General features: G+C 30.9%; 3 protein-coding genes across 3 annotated transcripts; all 3 read right to left on the bottom strand.

Annotated features, from left to right (window-relative positions):
- Positions 1-354: 354 nt before the first annotated feature.
- LOC8278599 lies at positions 355-2,890 on the bottom strand. Its single transcript, XM_002515537.4, has 2 exons — positions 2,325-2,890; positions 355-545 (listed from the first exon to the last, which is right to left on the bottom strand). Exon 1 carries the CDS (start codon positions 2,795-2,797, stop codon positions 2,333-2,335), a length of 465 nt encoding a protein of 154 aa, XP_002515583.1. The 5' UTR covers positions 2,798-2,890; the 3' UTR covers positions 355-545; positions 2,325-2,332.
- Positions 2,891-6,636: 3,746 nt separating this feature from the next.
- LOC8278600 (protein SODIUM POTASSIUM ROOT DEFECTIVE 2) lies at positions 6,637-8,624 on the bottom strand. Its single transcript, XM_002515538.4, has 3 exons — positions 7,692-8,624; positions 7,466-7,541; positions 6,637-7,060 (listed from the first exon to the last, which is right to left on the bottom strand). Exons 1-3 carry the CDS (start codon positions 7,896-7,898, stop codon positions 6,933-6,935), a joined length of 411 nt encoding a protein of 136 aa, XP_002515584.1. The 5' UTR covers positions 7,899-8,624; the 3' UTR covers positions 6,637-6,932.
- A 937-nt stretch (positions 8,625-9,561) lies between these two features.
- LOC112534125 (protein MLN51 homolog) lies at positions 9,562-16,868 on the bottom strand. Its single transcript, XM_025156725.2, has 10 exons — positions 16,713-16,868; positions 16,136-16,269; positions 15,408-15,489; positions 15,058-15,260; positions 14,351-14,967; positions 13,368-13,417; positions 13,238-13,289; positions 12,902-13,159; positions 11,675-11,970; positions 9,562-9,924 (listed from the first exon to the last, which is right to left on the bottom strand). Exons 1-8 carry the CDS (start codon positions 16,866-16,868, stop codon positions 13,146-13,148), a joined length of 1,308 nt encoding a protein of 435 aa, XP_025012493.2. The 3' UTR covers positions 9,562-9,924; positions 11,675-11,970; positions 12,902-13,145.
- Between the last annotated feature and the right edge of the window lie 1,315 nt (positions 16,869-18,183).

Raw genomic sequence — 18,183 nt, 5'->3', positions numbered from 1 at the left:
ATATAAAGAAAATTGTGTTCAATAGGAAAACGCTTCAAAAGTGACCACCATGCCATAAGGTAATGATATTGACATTCTTCAAACCATTTTCATGTCCACTGTTTTCCATCACTTGAAACAGCAGGAGTTTTCAGTAATTCACATTTTTGCTTTACCGTAATCTTCTAACTTCTCCATCCAAACATGGATCTATAAAACTAATTCATTGCCATTATATAGAACTGCAAAAAGCATCCAAGTTATAGGCACAACAAGGACAAGCTTTGCTTTATATTAGATTAAATTTTTCTCCATCAATTGCAGTGCTCCAACAACAAATAATTTCAAAACAATACCGTAAGAACTATCACAATATGCAAGTCCAAATAAGATTAGCATTACTTCAAGTGGCATATATACAGATCTAAAGCTATGCATGAGGTTCCAGATCATTGTACACTAGATAATACAACTGCCTTATAATAATTTATTGAATCTGCATAAAGCCTTCTAGCTTAGGACAGAAAAACATGAAATGAAATATGAATGCATCCAACAGACAGACCCTGCAAGGGGAAACGAAAGATGAAAGTTCATCAGTTTGCAATTCAATACCGAAAAGGATAAGCATATAAAACATGAAGAATCATATAAAGTTTCAAAGGTATTTGCAATACTTCAGCATTTATGCTGTGAGTTCCCAAGAAGAGTAAGAATGAGCTTGTTTGTATAGCCAAGCAACGTCCAAAAATAGTTGTTAAGATGTGCCTGTCGTAGATTCTTTAAAAATATTGCACTTACGGACTATGGAGAAATGTTACAAATGATTTATCCTGCTTCAGTTTCCATCCATCTTACATTGAAGAAAAATATTTAGTGATTAATATAAAATTTAATTGCAATAAGAAAGCCATGTGTTTTGCCTTTGGAATTAGAGGTCTTGAATTTAAGACCTTTCTCCACCTATTATGAGTTTTATCTTTTATAAAATAATTAGACAAAATGTGAAAGATCATAGGAACTCACCAAAAAAAATTCTCCTACCTTATTAACACTAATAAGTAACATATATTAACCATATCTTAAAGAAGATTAAAATAAAATTATAAAAAGTATTTTTCATATCTTATGAAGAGAAAAATTAAATTTTAGATTATTCTAAACATTAAGTATTGGTCATGCAAAATCTTCATATGAATATTGATTAATTATAAAATTTTAGATTATAAGTCATAACAATTTATAATTTTATAATTAATTAGTATTAATATTAAAATCACATATATAATCTTTTAAAAAATTTAGTAATTTAAAAATAAAAAATAATCTCCATTTTACCCTTTCTATTTATTATTTTTTATATTTTTATTTTAGTTAAATGCATAACTTTCTTATTTAATTAAATTGTATATTAATTACCAGAGATTTTATTTTTAATTTTTTATTATTGTAATTAAATTTATCATTCACTAATCTTAATTAAAACTAGTATTTATGTACTAGATTTTTTAAAATTTAAAACATTGTTGATAAAATTATAAAGAAAATTAAACTTCATGATTTTATTAGCAATTAAAGAAAGGTAGAATTTTTGACATGGTGTCCAAGTAAATATAAAGTTGGTGCTGAAATTATCAAAATTAAAAAGCATTGAAGCTCATGATTATAATTAGCCCTAAATTTAATGAACAAGTTTATATAAACACGTAAAAAAAATCTTACTCCCATACTATTTTACAGTTTCATTCTCCATAAATTTAATAAATTAATAATTCTAATATTTAATAAAATCTTAATTCATCAACGGTATTAATTATAAAAGAAAAGAATCAACTGTATAAAAAATAATCTCGGCCAAAATGTGCCCAAATAAGCTGGAACAACTAATATTTTGAATACAATAAAATAGAGTTTTTTTTTTTTTTTTTTTAAAAATAATTTGATTTCGAATCTTAGTTTAAAACAAAAGATCTCGACTGTTTCAGGTAGAACGGATTAAAACTAACAAGTATGGTATATTATGATTATCAGAGTAAGTTAACGGAACTAAATTCATATTTATAAATACGATCTAAATTAAATAAAATCCAACTGAATGGAAGTCTTGCATTTGAGCAAGTTCTTTTTCTTTTGAAAGAATTATGAGCAGGTTCTTTGGGAGCAAGAATATAAATTCTTAAATGTAATTAGACAATAACTGCCATAAAATAAAATTAATAACTTAACCAAACAGCTAAAAACATAAACAATAAACAATTCAAATGAAATAAAAAATAATTGCACAAAACAGCTAAAAGACATAATTAGGTAATAAATTAAATTCCAAATAATATGAAAACACGAACCTGCCCTCTCATGAAGCGGAGTGCTTGCCTTCACACTGAGGACTCTCGAGGAAATTCTTAGACGGATATTTAGCAGTAACCATTCCAACCTCAAAAACCAAATCCTCACCGCTTGACCTAATTCCTGTTATAGACCACCATTTGAAAAATGCCCACACCCGTATACCATCCAGCTCCGCGATCCGGCCCGCAACAATCTTACCGGTCACCTTTTTAGAGTACGTGGCCAAGTAATTGTCTGGAGGTAGCGTGATTTTACACGAACCACCGAAATTTACGGAGAAGTCGCCGGAGGTTTGATTGAGATTGTAGTTGACAACGGAGGCCGGGAGGAGACCGATCGGGAAGCCGTAATTTGTTAGCTCGGTGTGGGCCGCAGACGGCGGGTTTCCTGCGATTGTTGATTGAGAGGAGAGAGGTACTAGGACGAGGAGGAGGAGGAGGAGCGAGAGGAGAGAGAGAAGTTTCGTCATTGCGATGTCGTTTTGGGGAGTGAGATTTTTCTTTTCTTTGAGGAGTGTTTTTTAAGGAACTAACTGTTTGGGAAGAAGATATCCAAAAAAACAAAACAAAAAAAAAAAAAAAGAAAGAAAATTGACGTTGGCTAGATAATATCTGACCATGTGGACAAGACAAACGACGCCGCTTAAAATAAGCTTTACGGTTACCCAATGGGCTTAAGTTTCTTTCTTTGGACGAACCCAATGGGTTTAACTGGGTCAACATAAAGGTCCAAATGAATTTAGCAGAGCCTCATAGACCTCAATCATCAGCACGGTTCCCTAATCTCGATATCTTTTATTGAAAAAAAAAAAAGAAAATATTTCTATATTTTTGTTTTTATTGAAAAAATTAATTTTAAAATACAGTTTTGATTATATTCTAAGAAAACTATCGAAAATTAATTAAAATATTATACTTTAAATTTTAAGAGAATACTTTTTAAAAGAAATTATACAACAAAAAACTATATTTTTATTGATTCTAAAATATTTCTGAAAATTTTATATCCTTATACTGATAGAAAATTTGGATAATTAAGAAAAAATTGTATAAAATCTACAAAAAGTTTTCAGAAAATTTTCATAAAGTTTTTCTTTAACGTTTTCATAAAATTTTAAACACTAAAAAATTAGAAAATAAAATATTTTTAAAGATTTTTAAAATATTTGGATTCAGAATTTGCACTAAAGGTAAGTATAAAATATTATATAGAAATATAAAAGAGAAAGAAATAAATTTATTTCATAACGGATAGTTTATTTAATAATTTTGTGAATTTAATAGTTTGAAATTCATTTAAATAATTTATTAATTTAATGTACTTATGATGAATTTGAATTTTTAATTAAATTTTATAATTTGTTTAAAATATATTTAACACAGTGTAAAAAAAATATTTATCTATAAACTAAAGGAAAAAGACTTTTGTTTTGGGGTGCTAAAATAAATCGAAAGTTTTTTTTTATTAAAAAAAATATTTATCTAGACTTTGTGTATACACCACAACTAATAGAATATATATTTTATGAGTATTTTACACTTTATTACTGGATGATTATTACCTAGATTTTATATATACACCACAAGTAATAGAATATGTATTTTTTGAGCGTTTTATACTTTATTATTTGATAATTAACACATATAATAAATATATTTCAATTATTTATCGATTTAGTATATAGACAGAGATATATGTTAAGCCGAGACCAAAAAAAGAATTTAAAGAAATGCATCAAAGGAGAAGAGAAAAGTATTGCAATAAGGATGTGACGTGATTTGTATTTTCTTTTTCAATCTCTGTCAATGGAAGACCAAATGAACAACGAATTACTCAGAAGAAATAGATAGTGTCTTCTCTATTGTCTCAAATGCAGCGAACATTGAACGAAATTCTTGAACTTGAAAGCCTTCTAAATTCTCATAACAAAATCTGTTTTTCCGTTGAGATTTAAAATTCTAAAAATTTCCAAATTTTATTATTTTATTACTTGAAATTTTGATTTTCCAGTTTTTTAATTTGAAATCTTACAATTATTCATATTATCAAAATTTTATATTTTAAACTTTAATGTAACTTAGCTTTTAATAAAAAAATTACATGCTTATTTATTGGATAATAAAATCTTAATCATTCATTTAGGATTAGAATTTCGGTATCTTATAAGAATTTTTGAACATCTTTACTTAGATAATAAAGGATTCTAATTAATTTATTAATTACTTGTAATTAAGAATACTCTAAGAGAAGATATTTTAAAAATTATTATTTTTGTGTTTGCTTAAGAACTTAATTTTTTTATTTTACATTATTTAAAAATATTTAATTTTCTTAAAATGCTTGTAGCTTGTAATCTCAATTTTAACTTCTATAGAAAAAAAAAACTAATCCTATGTGAAAATATCAATTACAATTAGAGGTTCGAGTCAACTTACGAGTTACTTAGCATCGACTGGAAAGATATTTAGATTAATTCAATGTTAATCGAAAAATACTTAGATTACTCAATATTAATCAAGCCAAGTTCGAGTTTTATAATATTCAATTCGAGCTAGCTCGCAAGCTTAATTGAGCTTAGACTTAATTGGAAAAAGAAATTAACTATTATGCAGAGAGTGAAATTTAAACTTGCAACCCTAAGAAGACATGTATTGTTATGAACCTATGTAAATAAATTATACGAATCCGTTTTAGCCTTTCTTGTTTGTTGATCATTTTCATCAAACCTATTATTTTTATGCTTTAAGCTTGATCTATCCATAACATCTATAAACCTTATCTACTAGATTAAATGTATATATATATATATATATATATATATTTAATCTCATTATAATATATGATAGCTAATAAAACTTGATAGTTTTAACATGAATTATATATAATTATCTATATTTATATTTTATAAATTATTTACTTTTATTATATATATGATAGATATTTAAAAATATATAATTTTATATACAATTCTGTGCATATCAGAAATTATAAAATTTTATAATTAATTTAAATATAATAATTAAATGATTTATATGTCAATTTTTTTTAAATATTAAATTTATTAGTCAAGCTTAATTAGATTAGTACTCAATTTGACTTGACCCACTTACGCACGTAATTACAATCAGACTACTCCTTATCAATAACATTAAAATTTTATTTAAAAATTATATATGTTCTTTGTACCAACAAATTCTTAGATAAACTGAGACAACCATATTATCAATAAAAAGGAGTTATATTAACTAATAATCCAACATTATTATACTTAATTGATTAACATAAAGATGGATATGTAATAGAAAAATATTTAAAATTAATTTGTAAAGTGATTTTATTTTAAGATGGATATGTAATAAAAAAAATAAAATTAATTAATATTATATGTCATTTATTCTCAAATTTTATTACGTTTGGATTCATATTTAGACACTTAAATTCTGGCCATTTGATTATTTTAATACCTTAATTTTTAATTTAACGTTGTAAATGGATCATTTTTTTATAATATTTAAATATTTCATTGAGATATTTAAATACGTTTTAATATATGATCTCGTTCTACACGTCAATGTATATTAAGCATTAAATATTCTAATATCATCATAAAATAAAATTTAAGTTTCTCTGAAAGTAATCGAGAAAAAATAAAATATTATAAAAATAAGTTTAGATGTTTGTGAAATAAAAATAAAAAATAATATATTAAAAAAACTAAATAATAAAAGTTTATGTTTTTTTTTTTTTTGTCATTGTTGTCCTCTGTATAAAAAAAGGGTCTATGGTACATCTTGCCCATTATTTACGATGTTCTTCCGACATGCTATATCCTTTTTGTTCTGTCCAAAAAATTGTGAGATTAAGACCAGCAGAAGTGCACAAGCTGCTATATATATATTTCCAATAATTGATGATGGCCTAAGGTTTTTGATTCAGAATCTTTGATGCTAAATAGTTATAATCTTGAAGATGATTTATCTTGTTTGCTGCAGAGGACACATTATTTATCTTCTGTGTTTGCCTGGAGCTACAGCATCCAGCACTGCACCACCATCAAAAGCAGAAAGATTCTTGGCTACACCAATTTGGGTCCCCAACCCAAAATCCTTACTGGAGCTTGACTGGGACACTGAAACTACTTTCAAGCTAATCTTCTCAGACTTTTACTTCTATTCATTATTGTATTGTATTTAGATTTATCTGGTTTCTTTGTGTTATTGGGTACATAATTGTTTTTTGTTTCTTTCTAGTCTTAGAGCATGATATCTCATACTGCAATTCATATTATATATAGGTTAACCATGAACAAAACAAATCTCAACCCTGATATAAATTAGGAAAATGTTAATGGCCTTGAGCATTAGTTGCACCCATAACAAAACAAAGCTAAAAGAAAAATGCAACAGATGGAATAAGTAACTAATTTAGACAGAAAAGATGGGAGACTTGGCATGTGTATCATACAAGGTATATATATTATAATAAGCTATTATAAATAAAAATAAACAGCAAAAGAATATTTATGTATAAATAATAAGGATACACATATCATATATGTAGTGGTATTCATGAGGTGGAATCATGTATGGATACAAACAAAATGATCAGGATGGAGAATTCCAAAGCTCAGCATTTTTCACCTTGGAGACACTTTCTAGCACTTGAAAAGGAATTATGTCTCCAATTACAACCACCATTTTGCTTTCTAGGTCTACTTTGTACGAAGTCACTCCTGTTTTATCACATATTATATAGAGTGAGAGTGAGACAAGGTTATTCTATAAGTATGTATCTGCACGATAAATAAAACAGGAAAAAGGAAAACTCCATCTATGTTAATGACATCTTTTTAAAATATTTATCCCATTGAAACCCTGGTTTGTAAGCTAATTTGACAGAAGAAAATGGTGATGATCAGAGTTGAGATTGAATGTATGACAGAGCATACAATGAAGTGTTCTTTCTGAACGAGATCACAGACAGTATGTCAGGTAGAAAAGTAAGGCAGTAGAAATGTCTATGGAGTTAAATGACATTCTCTTATAAAACTTAATTACTGGGTGATTTGCTAAACAAAATTTGGGAAGGAGGAAGTGATTATTATAAAAGGAAAATAGAAGGGGATTATTTCAGGTACCTTCCAACTTTGAAACATGTTTCTCAACCTTCCTTGCACAGCCAATGCAGTGCATAGACACCCTTAGCACCACCATCTACATTAAGCATAAATAGTTGGTAAGAAAATGTTAAATTGGTGGATCCCTGCGAGTCAATTTCTGATAATTTTAAATTCCCGTTTCTTTTATAAGTTAATAACAGGATGAAACAGCTCTGAGAAAGAGAAGATAAGAGAATGAACTAACCTTGGGTTTTAGTTGAAATGCCAATGTTTGATTACCAGAAACAACATCTTTCAATCTCAGGACCTGTCCGTGGCCTTTTTCACTTGCTATCAGAGGTGTTTTCTCAATTTCATTTTCACTTTCCAAAGAATTCATGCAGAAGCATGAGCTTGTACCTGAGGTAAGACAAAGGCAATCCAATACCTTGCCAAAACTGAGCTTGCCCATTTTTACAAAAGAATATTTTTCTTCCCTACCAATAGAAATCAAAACAAATCAAAGAAGCTAACCCCTCTATCTCTTTATATTTAAATATATACCTAAAAAACACCACTTTATGGCACACCAGCAGCATGCATTATAGACTGAACAAAGGTCAGATTTTGTTGGGAAAGGCAAAAAAGCTCAGAAGATAGAGCAACCCAAAAGAAACTTATGAAAAAGAAAAGACATTATTATGATTGATGACCTATTTTCATGTATAGATCGCTGATTAAAATGTAGAGAAAAAAAGGTACTCAAGAACCCAAATAGAGATCGTGTCATGTGATGAACTAAAAGAAGACGGGATCTATTCTACCTTCGATAAAAAGGCTTGGAAGGAGGGAACTTTCATGTGAGAATGAAATTTAATTAATCAGCAATGGAGTATAGTATGGAACTAAAAGTGGGGGAACACATATAACATGCACTAAAGGCAAGGGATATAAATGCCTATTTCACTGTAAGCCCCAAAGAAAACAAAAAAAAAAAAAAAAGGAAAGAAAGAAAAGAAAAGGTCATTTCATGATGCTCAAGAGGTGAAGCAAAAAGGAAGAGAAGACAAGGGTCACCGCCACCCAATAGTGGAAGTAGAAACATCAAACTTCATAACATGTCATGCTGGTAGTAAAAAATGTGTGTAAATTAGTCTGGATAAGCATCTTTGTTTTGCATGCCCCCACTGAGCATATTAGGTCAAAACAAGTGTTTAGGAATAGAATATTACACAGATGTAATATCTCTTATACCATTATGAGATTGTAGACATTTCTATTTCAGATAGGCTATACATGAATTGGTAGATAAAAGAGAAAGTGGGTAATTTATAGATTAATAGTCGAAAAACACTGCAGAAGGTGTTGGACAACTGTGTTGGAACATTCAATTTCAATACATAATAGTGGAAATGGGACAAGAAGCTATGAATTATTGGAGACCATGAGCTCATAAGGGTATTAAATTATTGAAAGATTAAAAAATTTCTTTTCTTTTCTTTTTTCTTTTAGGTTATTAGTGGGTCTATTCTCCACACAGGTTGGTCCATGTGATGAATGTTTCTTATAATGGATCAAAGAAGAAGACGAATTTTGAAGGAGAATTAAAAAATAATAATAAAAAAAGCTAGAATTAGTGAATTCATGTTGGTCACATGACCTTTTCATATATATAATGGAACCAATAAAAGTTGGGTGCAAGAATTTCATGTGGTAGAGCATCTAAGAAGCAGAGGATAAAAGGATACAGCGAAAATTGAGAGAACATGTCTTTCATCTAAGAAGCACCCTCTCAGCTTCTCCTCACTCGGACTGTTTTCGCTAATCACCAACTGTAATGCACCACTATATATATATAAAATAAAATATCTCTATAGTGATATTTTATATAAAAATAATTTTTACATAATTATAAAAAATTCCTGTTACAATTTAGAATAGTTTCATATAGATATTGATATCGAGTCATTAGCAGTAAGACTGATGGATCTCCATAGAGACTGCACATAGTCTCTCAAGCATACAAAACCGAAAAGGTAAGAGACTAAATGGGCTCCTCCTACTATGCATGTCATCACCGACAGTAATCATGAAAACTTCCATTGGAAAAGATCTGATCTAGAAGACCCGACAAATCATCTAACAATCCAACTTAAGGCCAAAGCAACAAAAATAAGACTTGTGTCCGTCTCTAAACAACACAGTACCAGCAGCCAATGAACTGACTATAGTACTAAGAGAAGCAACTAATGAGGAAGAAGGAAATGGATGGACCAATAGGAGCAAAAATCTCCTAAAATCCTATCCTTATCTCATATGTATTTATATAGAATACATGATGAGAGAAATTAGGGAAAATCACCCTAACTCTTAAACCTTTTGTTCTTTGTTCTTTTCCTTCCTTTTTATGAACCCACACTTGCTTGCTCGTTGGAGTGGCCTTGTTAGTCTCTCTACTGACACTCTTTCCTCGCTCTTATTGTCTTGCAGGATCAGGCCTGAACACATTTGACCAGAATCAATGAGAATACATTCTATCTTGTAATTAATTATAAATTTCTCAAGTTTTATTTTAAAAAATATTTTATATATATATATATATATATATATTTTAAATATATATTATGCTATATTTGTTTTACAATATTATTATTTTATTCCTTTAATTTTATTTTTATAATATGTTAAGATAATAATGTATCTTATTTCTCATTCCTATTATTTTACCAACAATATTAAATATTAAGTTAAAAAAAAAATCTTAATACTTCATTAAATTATAATCTTTTTATAGTCGTAAATTTTATTCAGTCATAAATGTCTTGTTATATATATAATAAGATTAACCAACTAATTACAATAACGAGAAGAAAAGTAATGAATTGATGTGTACATTTTTTATAAGCATGTATATATAAATTTTGTTTAATGACCATCCTACAAATGGTAGATAAAAATAGAACGGAAGACTGGAAGTACTGCGTTGTTAGTTTTCAGTGTCTCAAATAGAATTCATTTACAAAAATGAATTCTTTTATTTAATATATTTTATGATAAATGTAGTATTTATTTAAATAAAAGGTTAATTTTTAAAAATAAATGTTTAGTTTAAATATTAGTTGTTGAATTAGAAGACCAATATGATTTCCACGAAATTTAGGTTTAATTTCATTAATATATGTAAAGAGCTTAAAGATGTAAATAACCAACTCATAAGGTTAATCGAATGGTAAATATATATATATATTAATTTGAATAAGATTTTAAAAGTGGATTTTCATTTGATGTAGTTAAAAAAAATGTAAAAATATTATACAGAATTTAGAAAGAATAAAATAGGAAAAGTTTGATATCCTTGTATAGATAGAAAATTTAAATAATTAAGAAAAAATTGATCAAAAATTACAAAAGTTTTTCCACAATATTTTGATAAATTTTTTCTTTAACGTTTTCATAAAACCTTAAACATTAAAAAATTAGAAAATCAAATGTATTTAAGGATTTTTGAAAAGTTTGGATTCAGAATTTGCAGCAAGAGGGATATAATATATGATATATTATAGAAATGTAAAAATGAAAGAAGAAAATTTAGTTAGTTACAGATAGTTTAGTTTAATAAATTTTGTAAACTTAATAATTTTTTTTTGAACACTAATGAAATAATTTGTTGAGTAGTGATACATTCTGGTTACTTTATCATTATCATTATTATTTGTTACTTTGTTTTTATTTTATTTTATGAGAATGGGATGAGCTTTATTTCATAATGGTAGTTGCTGATAATATATGATTTCCATAAAGTAAAGTAAACAAAATTATTATAAAAGATGTCTTTGATCTAGTTATCTACCCAACTTTTTAGGATTTTTTTTTAGCTTCTTCAATATATTGAATCTAGAAATTGAATAAACAATATATATTAGGATAATTTTAAAGTCTAAAAATATGTATCGTTATAAACCAATCAAGATGTATACAGGTACCAAGATTTTTTTTAGGTAGACGGTGGCTTATTATATTTGTGCAAAAATGGCCTTACATTTTGTAAGGAAGGTGATACCCACCCACACATCAAAACCTGCATCTGGAGAGAAGGTTGGGGACGATGGGAGCAACAACTAGTTTAGTCCATAGGGTTCTAAATAACTCATTGGACTAATAGTGATTAGAAATTAGAAAGCAGTTCAAATAATAAAATTTGAAAATAACCTATCTTGGCATCAGAGTCTAGTAGTGCTCTGTACTAACCATGAAAGGGGCTCTCCGCAAAATGCATAGTTTCTTGAATTTGTGTATCATGACCATCAGTAGCATAAAGGAAGATTGCCTTTGAGCGTATGCGTGTAAATAAGAGAGAGCTAAAAGTATATACAGCAGCTTCAAACTTGATAAGCAACCGTGTTGAGTTTGTTTCCCCCACTTGTCATTCTGTATCCGTGATCTGTACAAAAAGGAGTAGGAGGTCCCGACAGTTCATTTGCTCCATGAAGGCTTGCAACTGCCTCCGTACGATATCAAATAGTTCTTTTCCATCAATCGTCTTTCTGATACACCAAAAAATGCAACATGAATCAAGCAGCGTTGGATTATCAGCTTTACAGAAATTTATAATTCATGTATACCCAAAATACATATTAAGACGTACTTCTTCAGCATGGAAAGACGAACAGAAAGCAACAACTAACGATAAACCCTCAGACTCTGAGCTCCTCGTAAGATTGAAAAAAAAATCATTTGAAGTACTATAGAAAAATAAAATATCAAGACTCTAATTGTCATACCCGGAGATAGATCTTAAGCATCATAAACCTTACACCTACATCTACATACATTGTATTTGGTTCAAATAAATCCCAAAACAATTTATTTGCAATTTCATAATTTATGTGTTTGAATTTGTAACATAATTAAATTTATAAAATTGGTTACAACTGAAAAATAGATCAAATTTTTAAATAAGTTTCACATTATTAAATCAATACATTTCATTGGATCAAAATATCTTTGCAATTTCGACATTTTATTCTATTCTTTTCTCCCATATTTTTCTTTCAATATTTTTTTATTGCAATTTATTCGAAATACAATCATTATTTCATTTTAAATGAGTTCTATAGTTATTATTTAACATTCAAACATGAAGATTCATTTGCAAATGAACTTTTAATAGATTTTAAGCAAATAGAGCACTAATCACAATTTCATTGAATAAAACATCAAAAATAAAACAGAAAAGCAAAGGTGAGTGTCAAAAGAGTATTCTTCAATAATAAACCAGACATTAAAGTAACAGAAATACATAATAAAGAAAAAAAATAGCTGAAAAATTAGAAAGAATTATATTAGTACATCCAGCCTTTTAAACAAAAACTACATTGTAAAACATTATTAATAAGTATTTACAGATTAGGAAAAAAAATGCATATCAGGTAATGAACTTAAAAACAAGCACTTGAACTGCTAAGATTCACATACCAGTGCACGGAGTAATGTGGTCTGTACTCCGTAATTAAGACTAGGTAGCTAGAAATATAAGGGTAAGGAAGATCTGAGGCATCAAAAATTAAAGCATCTCAAAATTCACAATAGAAAATACAATTTGCGGAAGGATCAATAAACCAACCTGCTCATTCAATAGAAGATACAATTTGCAAAGGATCAATAAGCCAACCTGCTCATTTATAAATGACCTAATCTGTCCACTTTAGTGTGTAAAATTTCATCCTTGAATATCTGTATAATAAACATAGACACGAGGCACTGGCGTAAGCATATACATCCGCTAAAAAATAGGCAGAAGAGTCAACTTGCCTTTGAGGCTTGATCCTTTGGTGCCTGTATTGATTCTTTGCAGTGCCTGCATCTGGAATCATTAACTGTAAACTAACATATAATGAAGCAACAAGCAGTAGCTAGACAAAAATGTCATAATCTTACTAACCAATTCCATCTGGAGGTTTACCAGGTCTTCCTGCACCTGCTCCATTGCTGCTGAGGAAGTGAAGAAAACTGAGTTTTACTTCAACTGTAAAAACTGGTTATATACTTCTGTAAGAGTTTTGTCATTTAGCAAGAGAGTGAGGGGCACTTAAAATGAAATTCCAAGGCAGAGAAGAGTAGGATAAATTGAAACGATTTTCTGAGGCCTGGCAATTAAGAAATGCTCAGAAGTAAATAAAAACTGTGAGTTGCCTCATATAGGAGGATAGAGCATGAATTATGTTACAGGATTAAAGACAAATAAACACCCAATGCAGAAGAAGTAACAAAAAAAAAACTGCAGTTTTATTAGAGAAATATGCACCACTACTGAAACAGAACTGACAGCAAGAATTAGATCCTAATCCTCAGCCAGTTTAATTTTCTCCAGTAACCATGGTACGACCATGACCCAGAACATATTGATACACAAAGTACATTCTGATACAGATCTTGTGATATTATTGCCTTTGGTGGGTTGGTTTATCCAAGGAGCTACCTTAGATTGAGATCCTAAACTTTTTGATATTTCAGGTGACTGCAATGCAACTAAAGAAGAAACCTACAAAAGAAAACTTTGGGATAGCATATCGAGTCAACTCAGAATCACCAAAACCAATGTGGATCTGAGTCATATATCTAGCAGCACTGCTTTCAGCAGCTAGCTCGATAAGATCCCCCACAGCAAGCTGGTTGATAACTTGCATAGCTGCATTCAGAATCATTTCAAAATTTGAAATTAAATGAAGGCAGGGAGTGCCAACTTCCAATGATCACAGTACTATAAGGATCAAAATCATAAAAAAGGTGATGGTTCAGGTATTTTTTGGTATAGGCCTAAGATAAGGGACCGTGAATAATTATAATCACAGTTGCTGCTAGTGCAAGTAGTTAAACTGCTACTTCAAAAAGTACAAGGAAAAAGAAAAAGAAAAAACAACATACTATGCATAAGTGGTGTGGTGGTGATGAAGTTTTGATGGCCATAGGTTTCGCCAAATTGGGAACCTGTTCCACAGCCTTGAGCAGTGCCAATTCCTCTTCCAGACCATGCCATTTCTGATTTCCTTGAGCTAGCCACCACTACAAAATCGGATCCACTTGGTGATGGAGCTATAAATGAAGATTGAGGCGCAATCTCATAATGTGAGCTAAACTGGTGATTATACACTTGTGAAGGATAATAAACTGGACTTTCAGGAGATATTTGTTCAGCAGGATGGTAGCGCATCGAAGAGAAATTATCATCTTGGTCAGAAGATGTCAGTGACAGATGGGAAATTATCAATTGGAGAGATTCAACATTATATCTGCTTACATCCTTTCCCTTTAGATGTGCATTGGGACATGGCAACCGTACGTCCTCACCTGGAAGATATCCTTCGGTTTTTCTAGGTTGTACATCCCTTTTCTTTGGTACACAAATCCCAGGATTGGAAGAGCTTGCGTGATGGTACATCTTCTTAGACTTGGAGATGAGTGAATCAGAACCTATCTCTGAAGCATGTGACAACAATATTGTTGAATTGATATTTGAGTTCATACCAGGGGGCTTCCTGGATCTGAAATTTTTGGAAAGAATGACTATTAGTCTGTTACTGCTGTTATTACTCAAAAGGTGACACAAGGAAGAAAACAACATATTAACTTACTCCTTATTTCTTGTTAGTGGAACTACATAACTGCTGCTGTTAAGAGGTTTACACTTTACAGGTCCTCTCCCTTTTATAGGTCTTGATGAGTAGCTTTGTCCGTTAAAGTTATCATTAGGTTTAAACTGGTCGGCATTAATATGGTAGCCTCTGCCCTGGTGTCCATAGTATCCTTGATTATGCTCATCAGAAATCCTGTACCCCTGAAGATAAATCCAGATACTGTGTGTCACACCATGACAAAATGCTTAAATTCAACCATAAAAGATGGATCAATCTAAATTATCTTCCCAACACCATATAAAAAAGTTTTCAGAAATCAGAAACAGCATTCAGCAAGTGGACGGAACTTTGGTCATCTCTTCAAACTTGTCATGTTGCCATTTCTTTTCATCTTTGAATTCCTGCAATTTCCTTCTGCCAGAAGTAATCCTGAATGAACATATATAAATTTGGTTAAGCACATCAACAAGGGAGAAAATGAAGCATCCCCATTATGGAAAAAAATGGATATCAGTAAATGTCAATAATAATATTCATAGTAGCACTAATAAAATAACATACAACAACAGAGTTGAACTACAAAATTAACACCTATATTTTTCTCTCCTGGACAAAAATTAACACCTATCAAGTAACTTCTAATTCATTCCGGTGACAAACAAAATAAATTTAAACATGTCTTATAGAATTATATAAGCAGGGTGACGCTACAAAGAAATATCATATCTTTTCTTGTTTGAATTATTGCAAAGTGCTTTAAATTCTTTTCGTAAAAGTACAAAAAGAAAAATCCATGTTTTAGCAGATTTATTTATGTGAACAATGTTTTAAGTAAACACATAACTAAACTAGGAGTGTCAATTCAAAAGCGCACCAAACAAATTTCTGCAGGCCATAAAGAATTCAAAACAGAATTTCGTAATTGATATGGTGCCTGAAGCCTGAATATAAACAACAAACATTGGATATACTTTTGGATTGATTTCCTGCATAACAATGATTCAAAACAAAAACTCATATGTATGTTTAATGTGTGATCTCATAATGAACTACAATTACTGTGTGACGTAAGCACCTGCGTCCAAATCGATCATCATGCATATAGAATGCACCAATTCTAGGAACTACCGGCGCATTTTCCTCTTTCCTATTTTGCCCCTCCTCCTCCGCTTCCTTTGCATATTTGTGGGAAAATCGAATGTAGAAGAACTGAGATTTTATTGATAAAAGGATGATTAAAAATTCTGAATTTACAAAGAAAGTGTGTATCCTGTTATATACACTTGTAGCAACGGTAATTTTTTGTTTAGGAAAAGGTAGAAGCAGCCTTTTCCCTTAGGGGAGAGGTGTTGCTCCTTTTCCCTCACTAGGCCTGTGATGATCTTGATATCTAAGGCCTTGACCAGCAGTTAAAGACTGTTGGTCCTTAATGTTGGTCTTTGCCTGCTGAGTTATGCAGGTATTGGGTGCTTCAACACTCCCCCTCAAGGTGGGTTCGAATAAGTTGATAGAACCCATCTTGCTTAGAAGTCTTTGGTGGCTTGCTTTGTCTAGGGCCTTGGTGAAGATATCTGCTAGTTGATCGTGGCTTCTGACAAACGGGGTTGTGATTTCTCCTGATTGGACCTTTTCTCTTATGAAGTGAGGTCAACTTCAATATGTTTAGTCCTTTCATGAAAGACTGGGTTTGATGCTATGTGTCTGGCTGCTTGGTTGTCACAGTACATCTCCATTGGATCCTTGCACTTTACTCCAATGTCAGTAAGCACTTGCTTAATCCAAATAAGCTCGTTGGTTGTTGATGCCATGGCTCGACTAGATCTTCATTACACTGATTGTTTTTGCTTTTCCACGCTACCGATTTCCTCCTACAAAGACACGGAATCCGAGGTCGATTTTACGTCGACCCGCCTAATCGCATCGAGAAACCAGCAACGGTGTTAGCATTATTATTATTTTTCATCAGAATACCTTGACCTGGAGTACCCTTGAGATATCTTAGGATTCTGTCGACCGCATCCAGGTGGGAAGTACGGGGAGCATGCATAAACTGACTAATCATGCTTACGGCATAGCTAATATCAGGCCTGGTGACAGTTAAGTAGATTAATTTTCCTACCAACCGCTGGTAGTGACCTATGTCACTTAAAGGGTTGCCATCCTCTAGATTGAGACGGTTTTTTGTTTCCATTGGAGTATCTACAGGCTTGGCTCCTATTTTTCCTGTTTCTTGCAGAAGATCCAGGACATACTTTCTTTGAGATAGGAATAGACCTTTATGAGATTTGGCTATTTCTATCCCAAGAAAGTAAGTTAGTTGACCGAGATCCTTGATATCAAATTCCTTCTTTAGAGCCTGTTTTACATCCTCAATCTTCTCATTGTTATTCCCTGTAATAATAATATCATCCACATATACTAAAATAATTATAGTATGAGTGTGAGTGTGTTTAACAAACATAGAGGAGTCAGAGGTACACTTGCTGAAATTAATTTTTAAGAGAAACTGACTAAGCTTGGCATACCATGCTCGTGGTGATTGTTTCAGCCCGTAGATTGCCTTTTTTAATTTACATACCAGGGAAGGCTCAGAGGCTAATGTATGGCCTGGTGGAAGTTTCATGTATACCTCTTCGGCTAGAGACCCTTGAAGAAAGGCATTCTTGACATCTATCTGAAATAAGCTCCACCCTGAGTTAGTAGCAACAGACAATAAAATACGGACTGTGCTCATTTTGGCTACTGGAGCAAAGGTCTCCTGGTAATCTACACCATAAGTTTGGGTAAAACCCTTTGCTACTAGCCGGGCTTTGTATCTTTCAATGGTACCGTCATGCTTATATTTGATCTTATATACCCATTTACAGCCAACTGGTTTTTTATTTAATGGTAGGGTAACAAGATCCCATGTTTCATTTTTTTTCAGAGCCTGGAGTTCCTCTTGCATAGCCTTACACCAATTAGGATTGGTGTTAGCGTCATAGAATGAGGTGGGCTCTGTGTGTTGGTAATGAGGGACATGACCAAATGGTCGTTTGTCTGCCATTCTTCGATGGTTTCAATCTCCTCTTTAGTTGGCTGGTTCGGGTTTTGAATTGTTGGCTTGGTTAGGGTTCCTGTAAT

This window comes from Ricinus communis, chromosome 3 (genome assembly GCF_019578655.1).
Source record: "Ricinus communis isolate WT05 ecotype wild-type chromosome 3, ASM1957865v1, whole genome shotgun sequence".
Taxonomy (NCBI): domain Eukaryota; kingdom Viridiplantae; phylum Streptophyta; class Magnoliopsida; order Malpighiales; family Euphorbiaceae; genus Ricinus; species Ricinus communis.
Note: the sequence above shows the minus strand (reverse complement) of the source record. Positions and strands in the feature narration are given on the sequence as shown.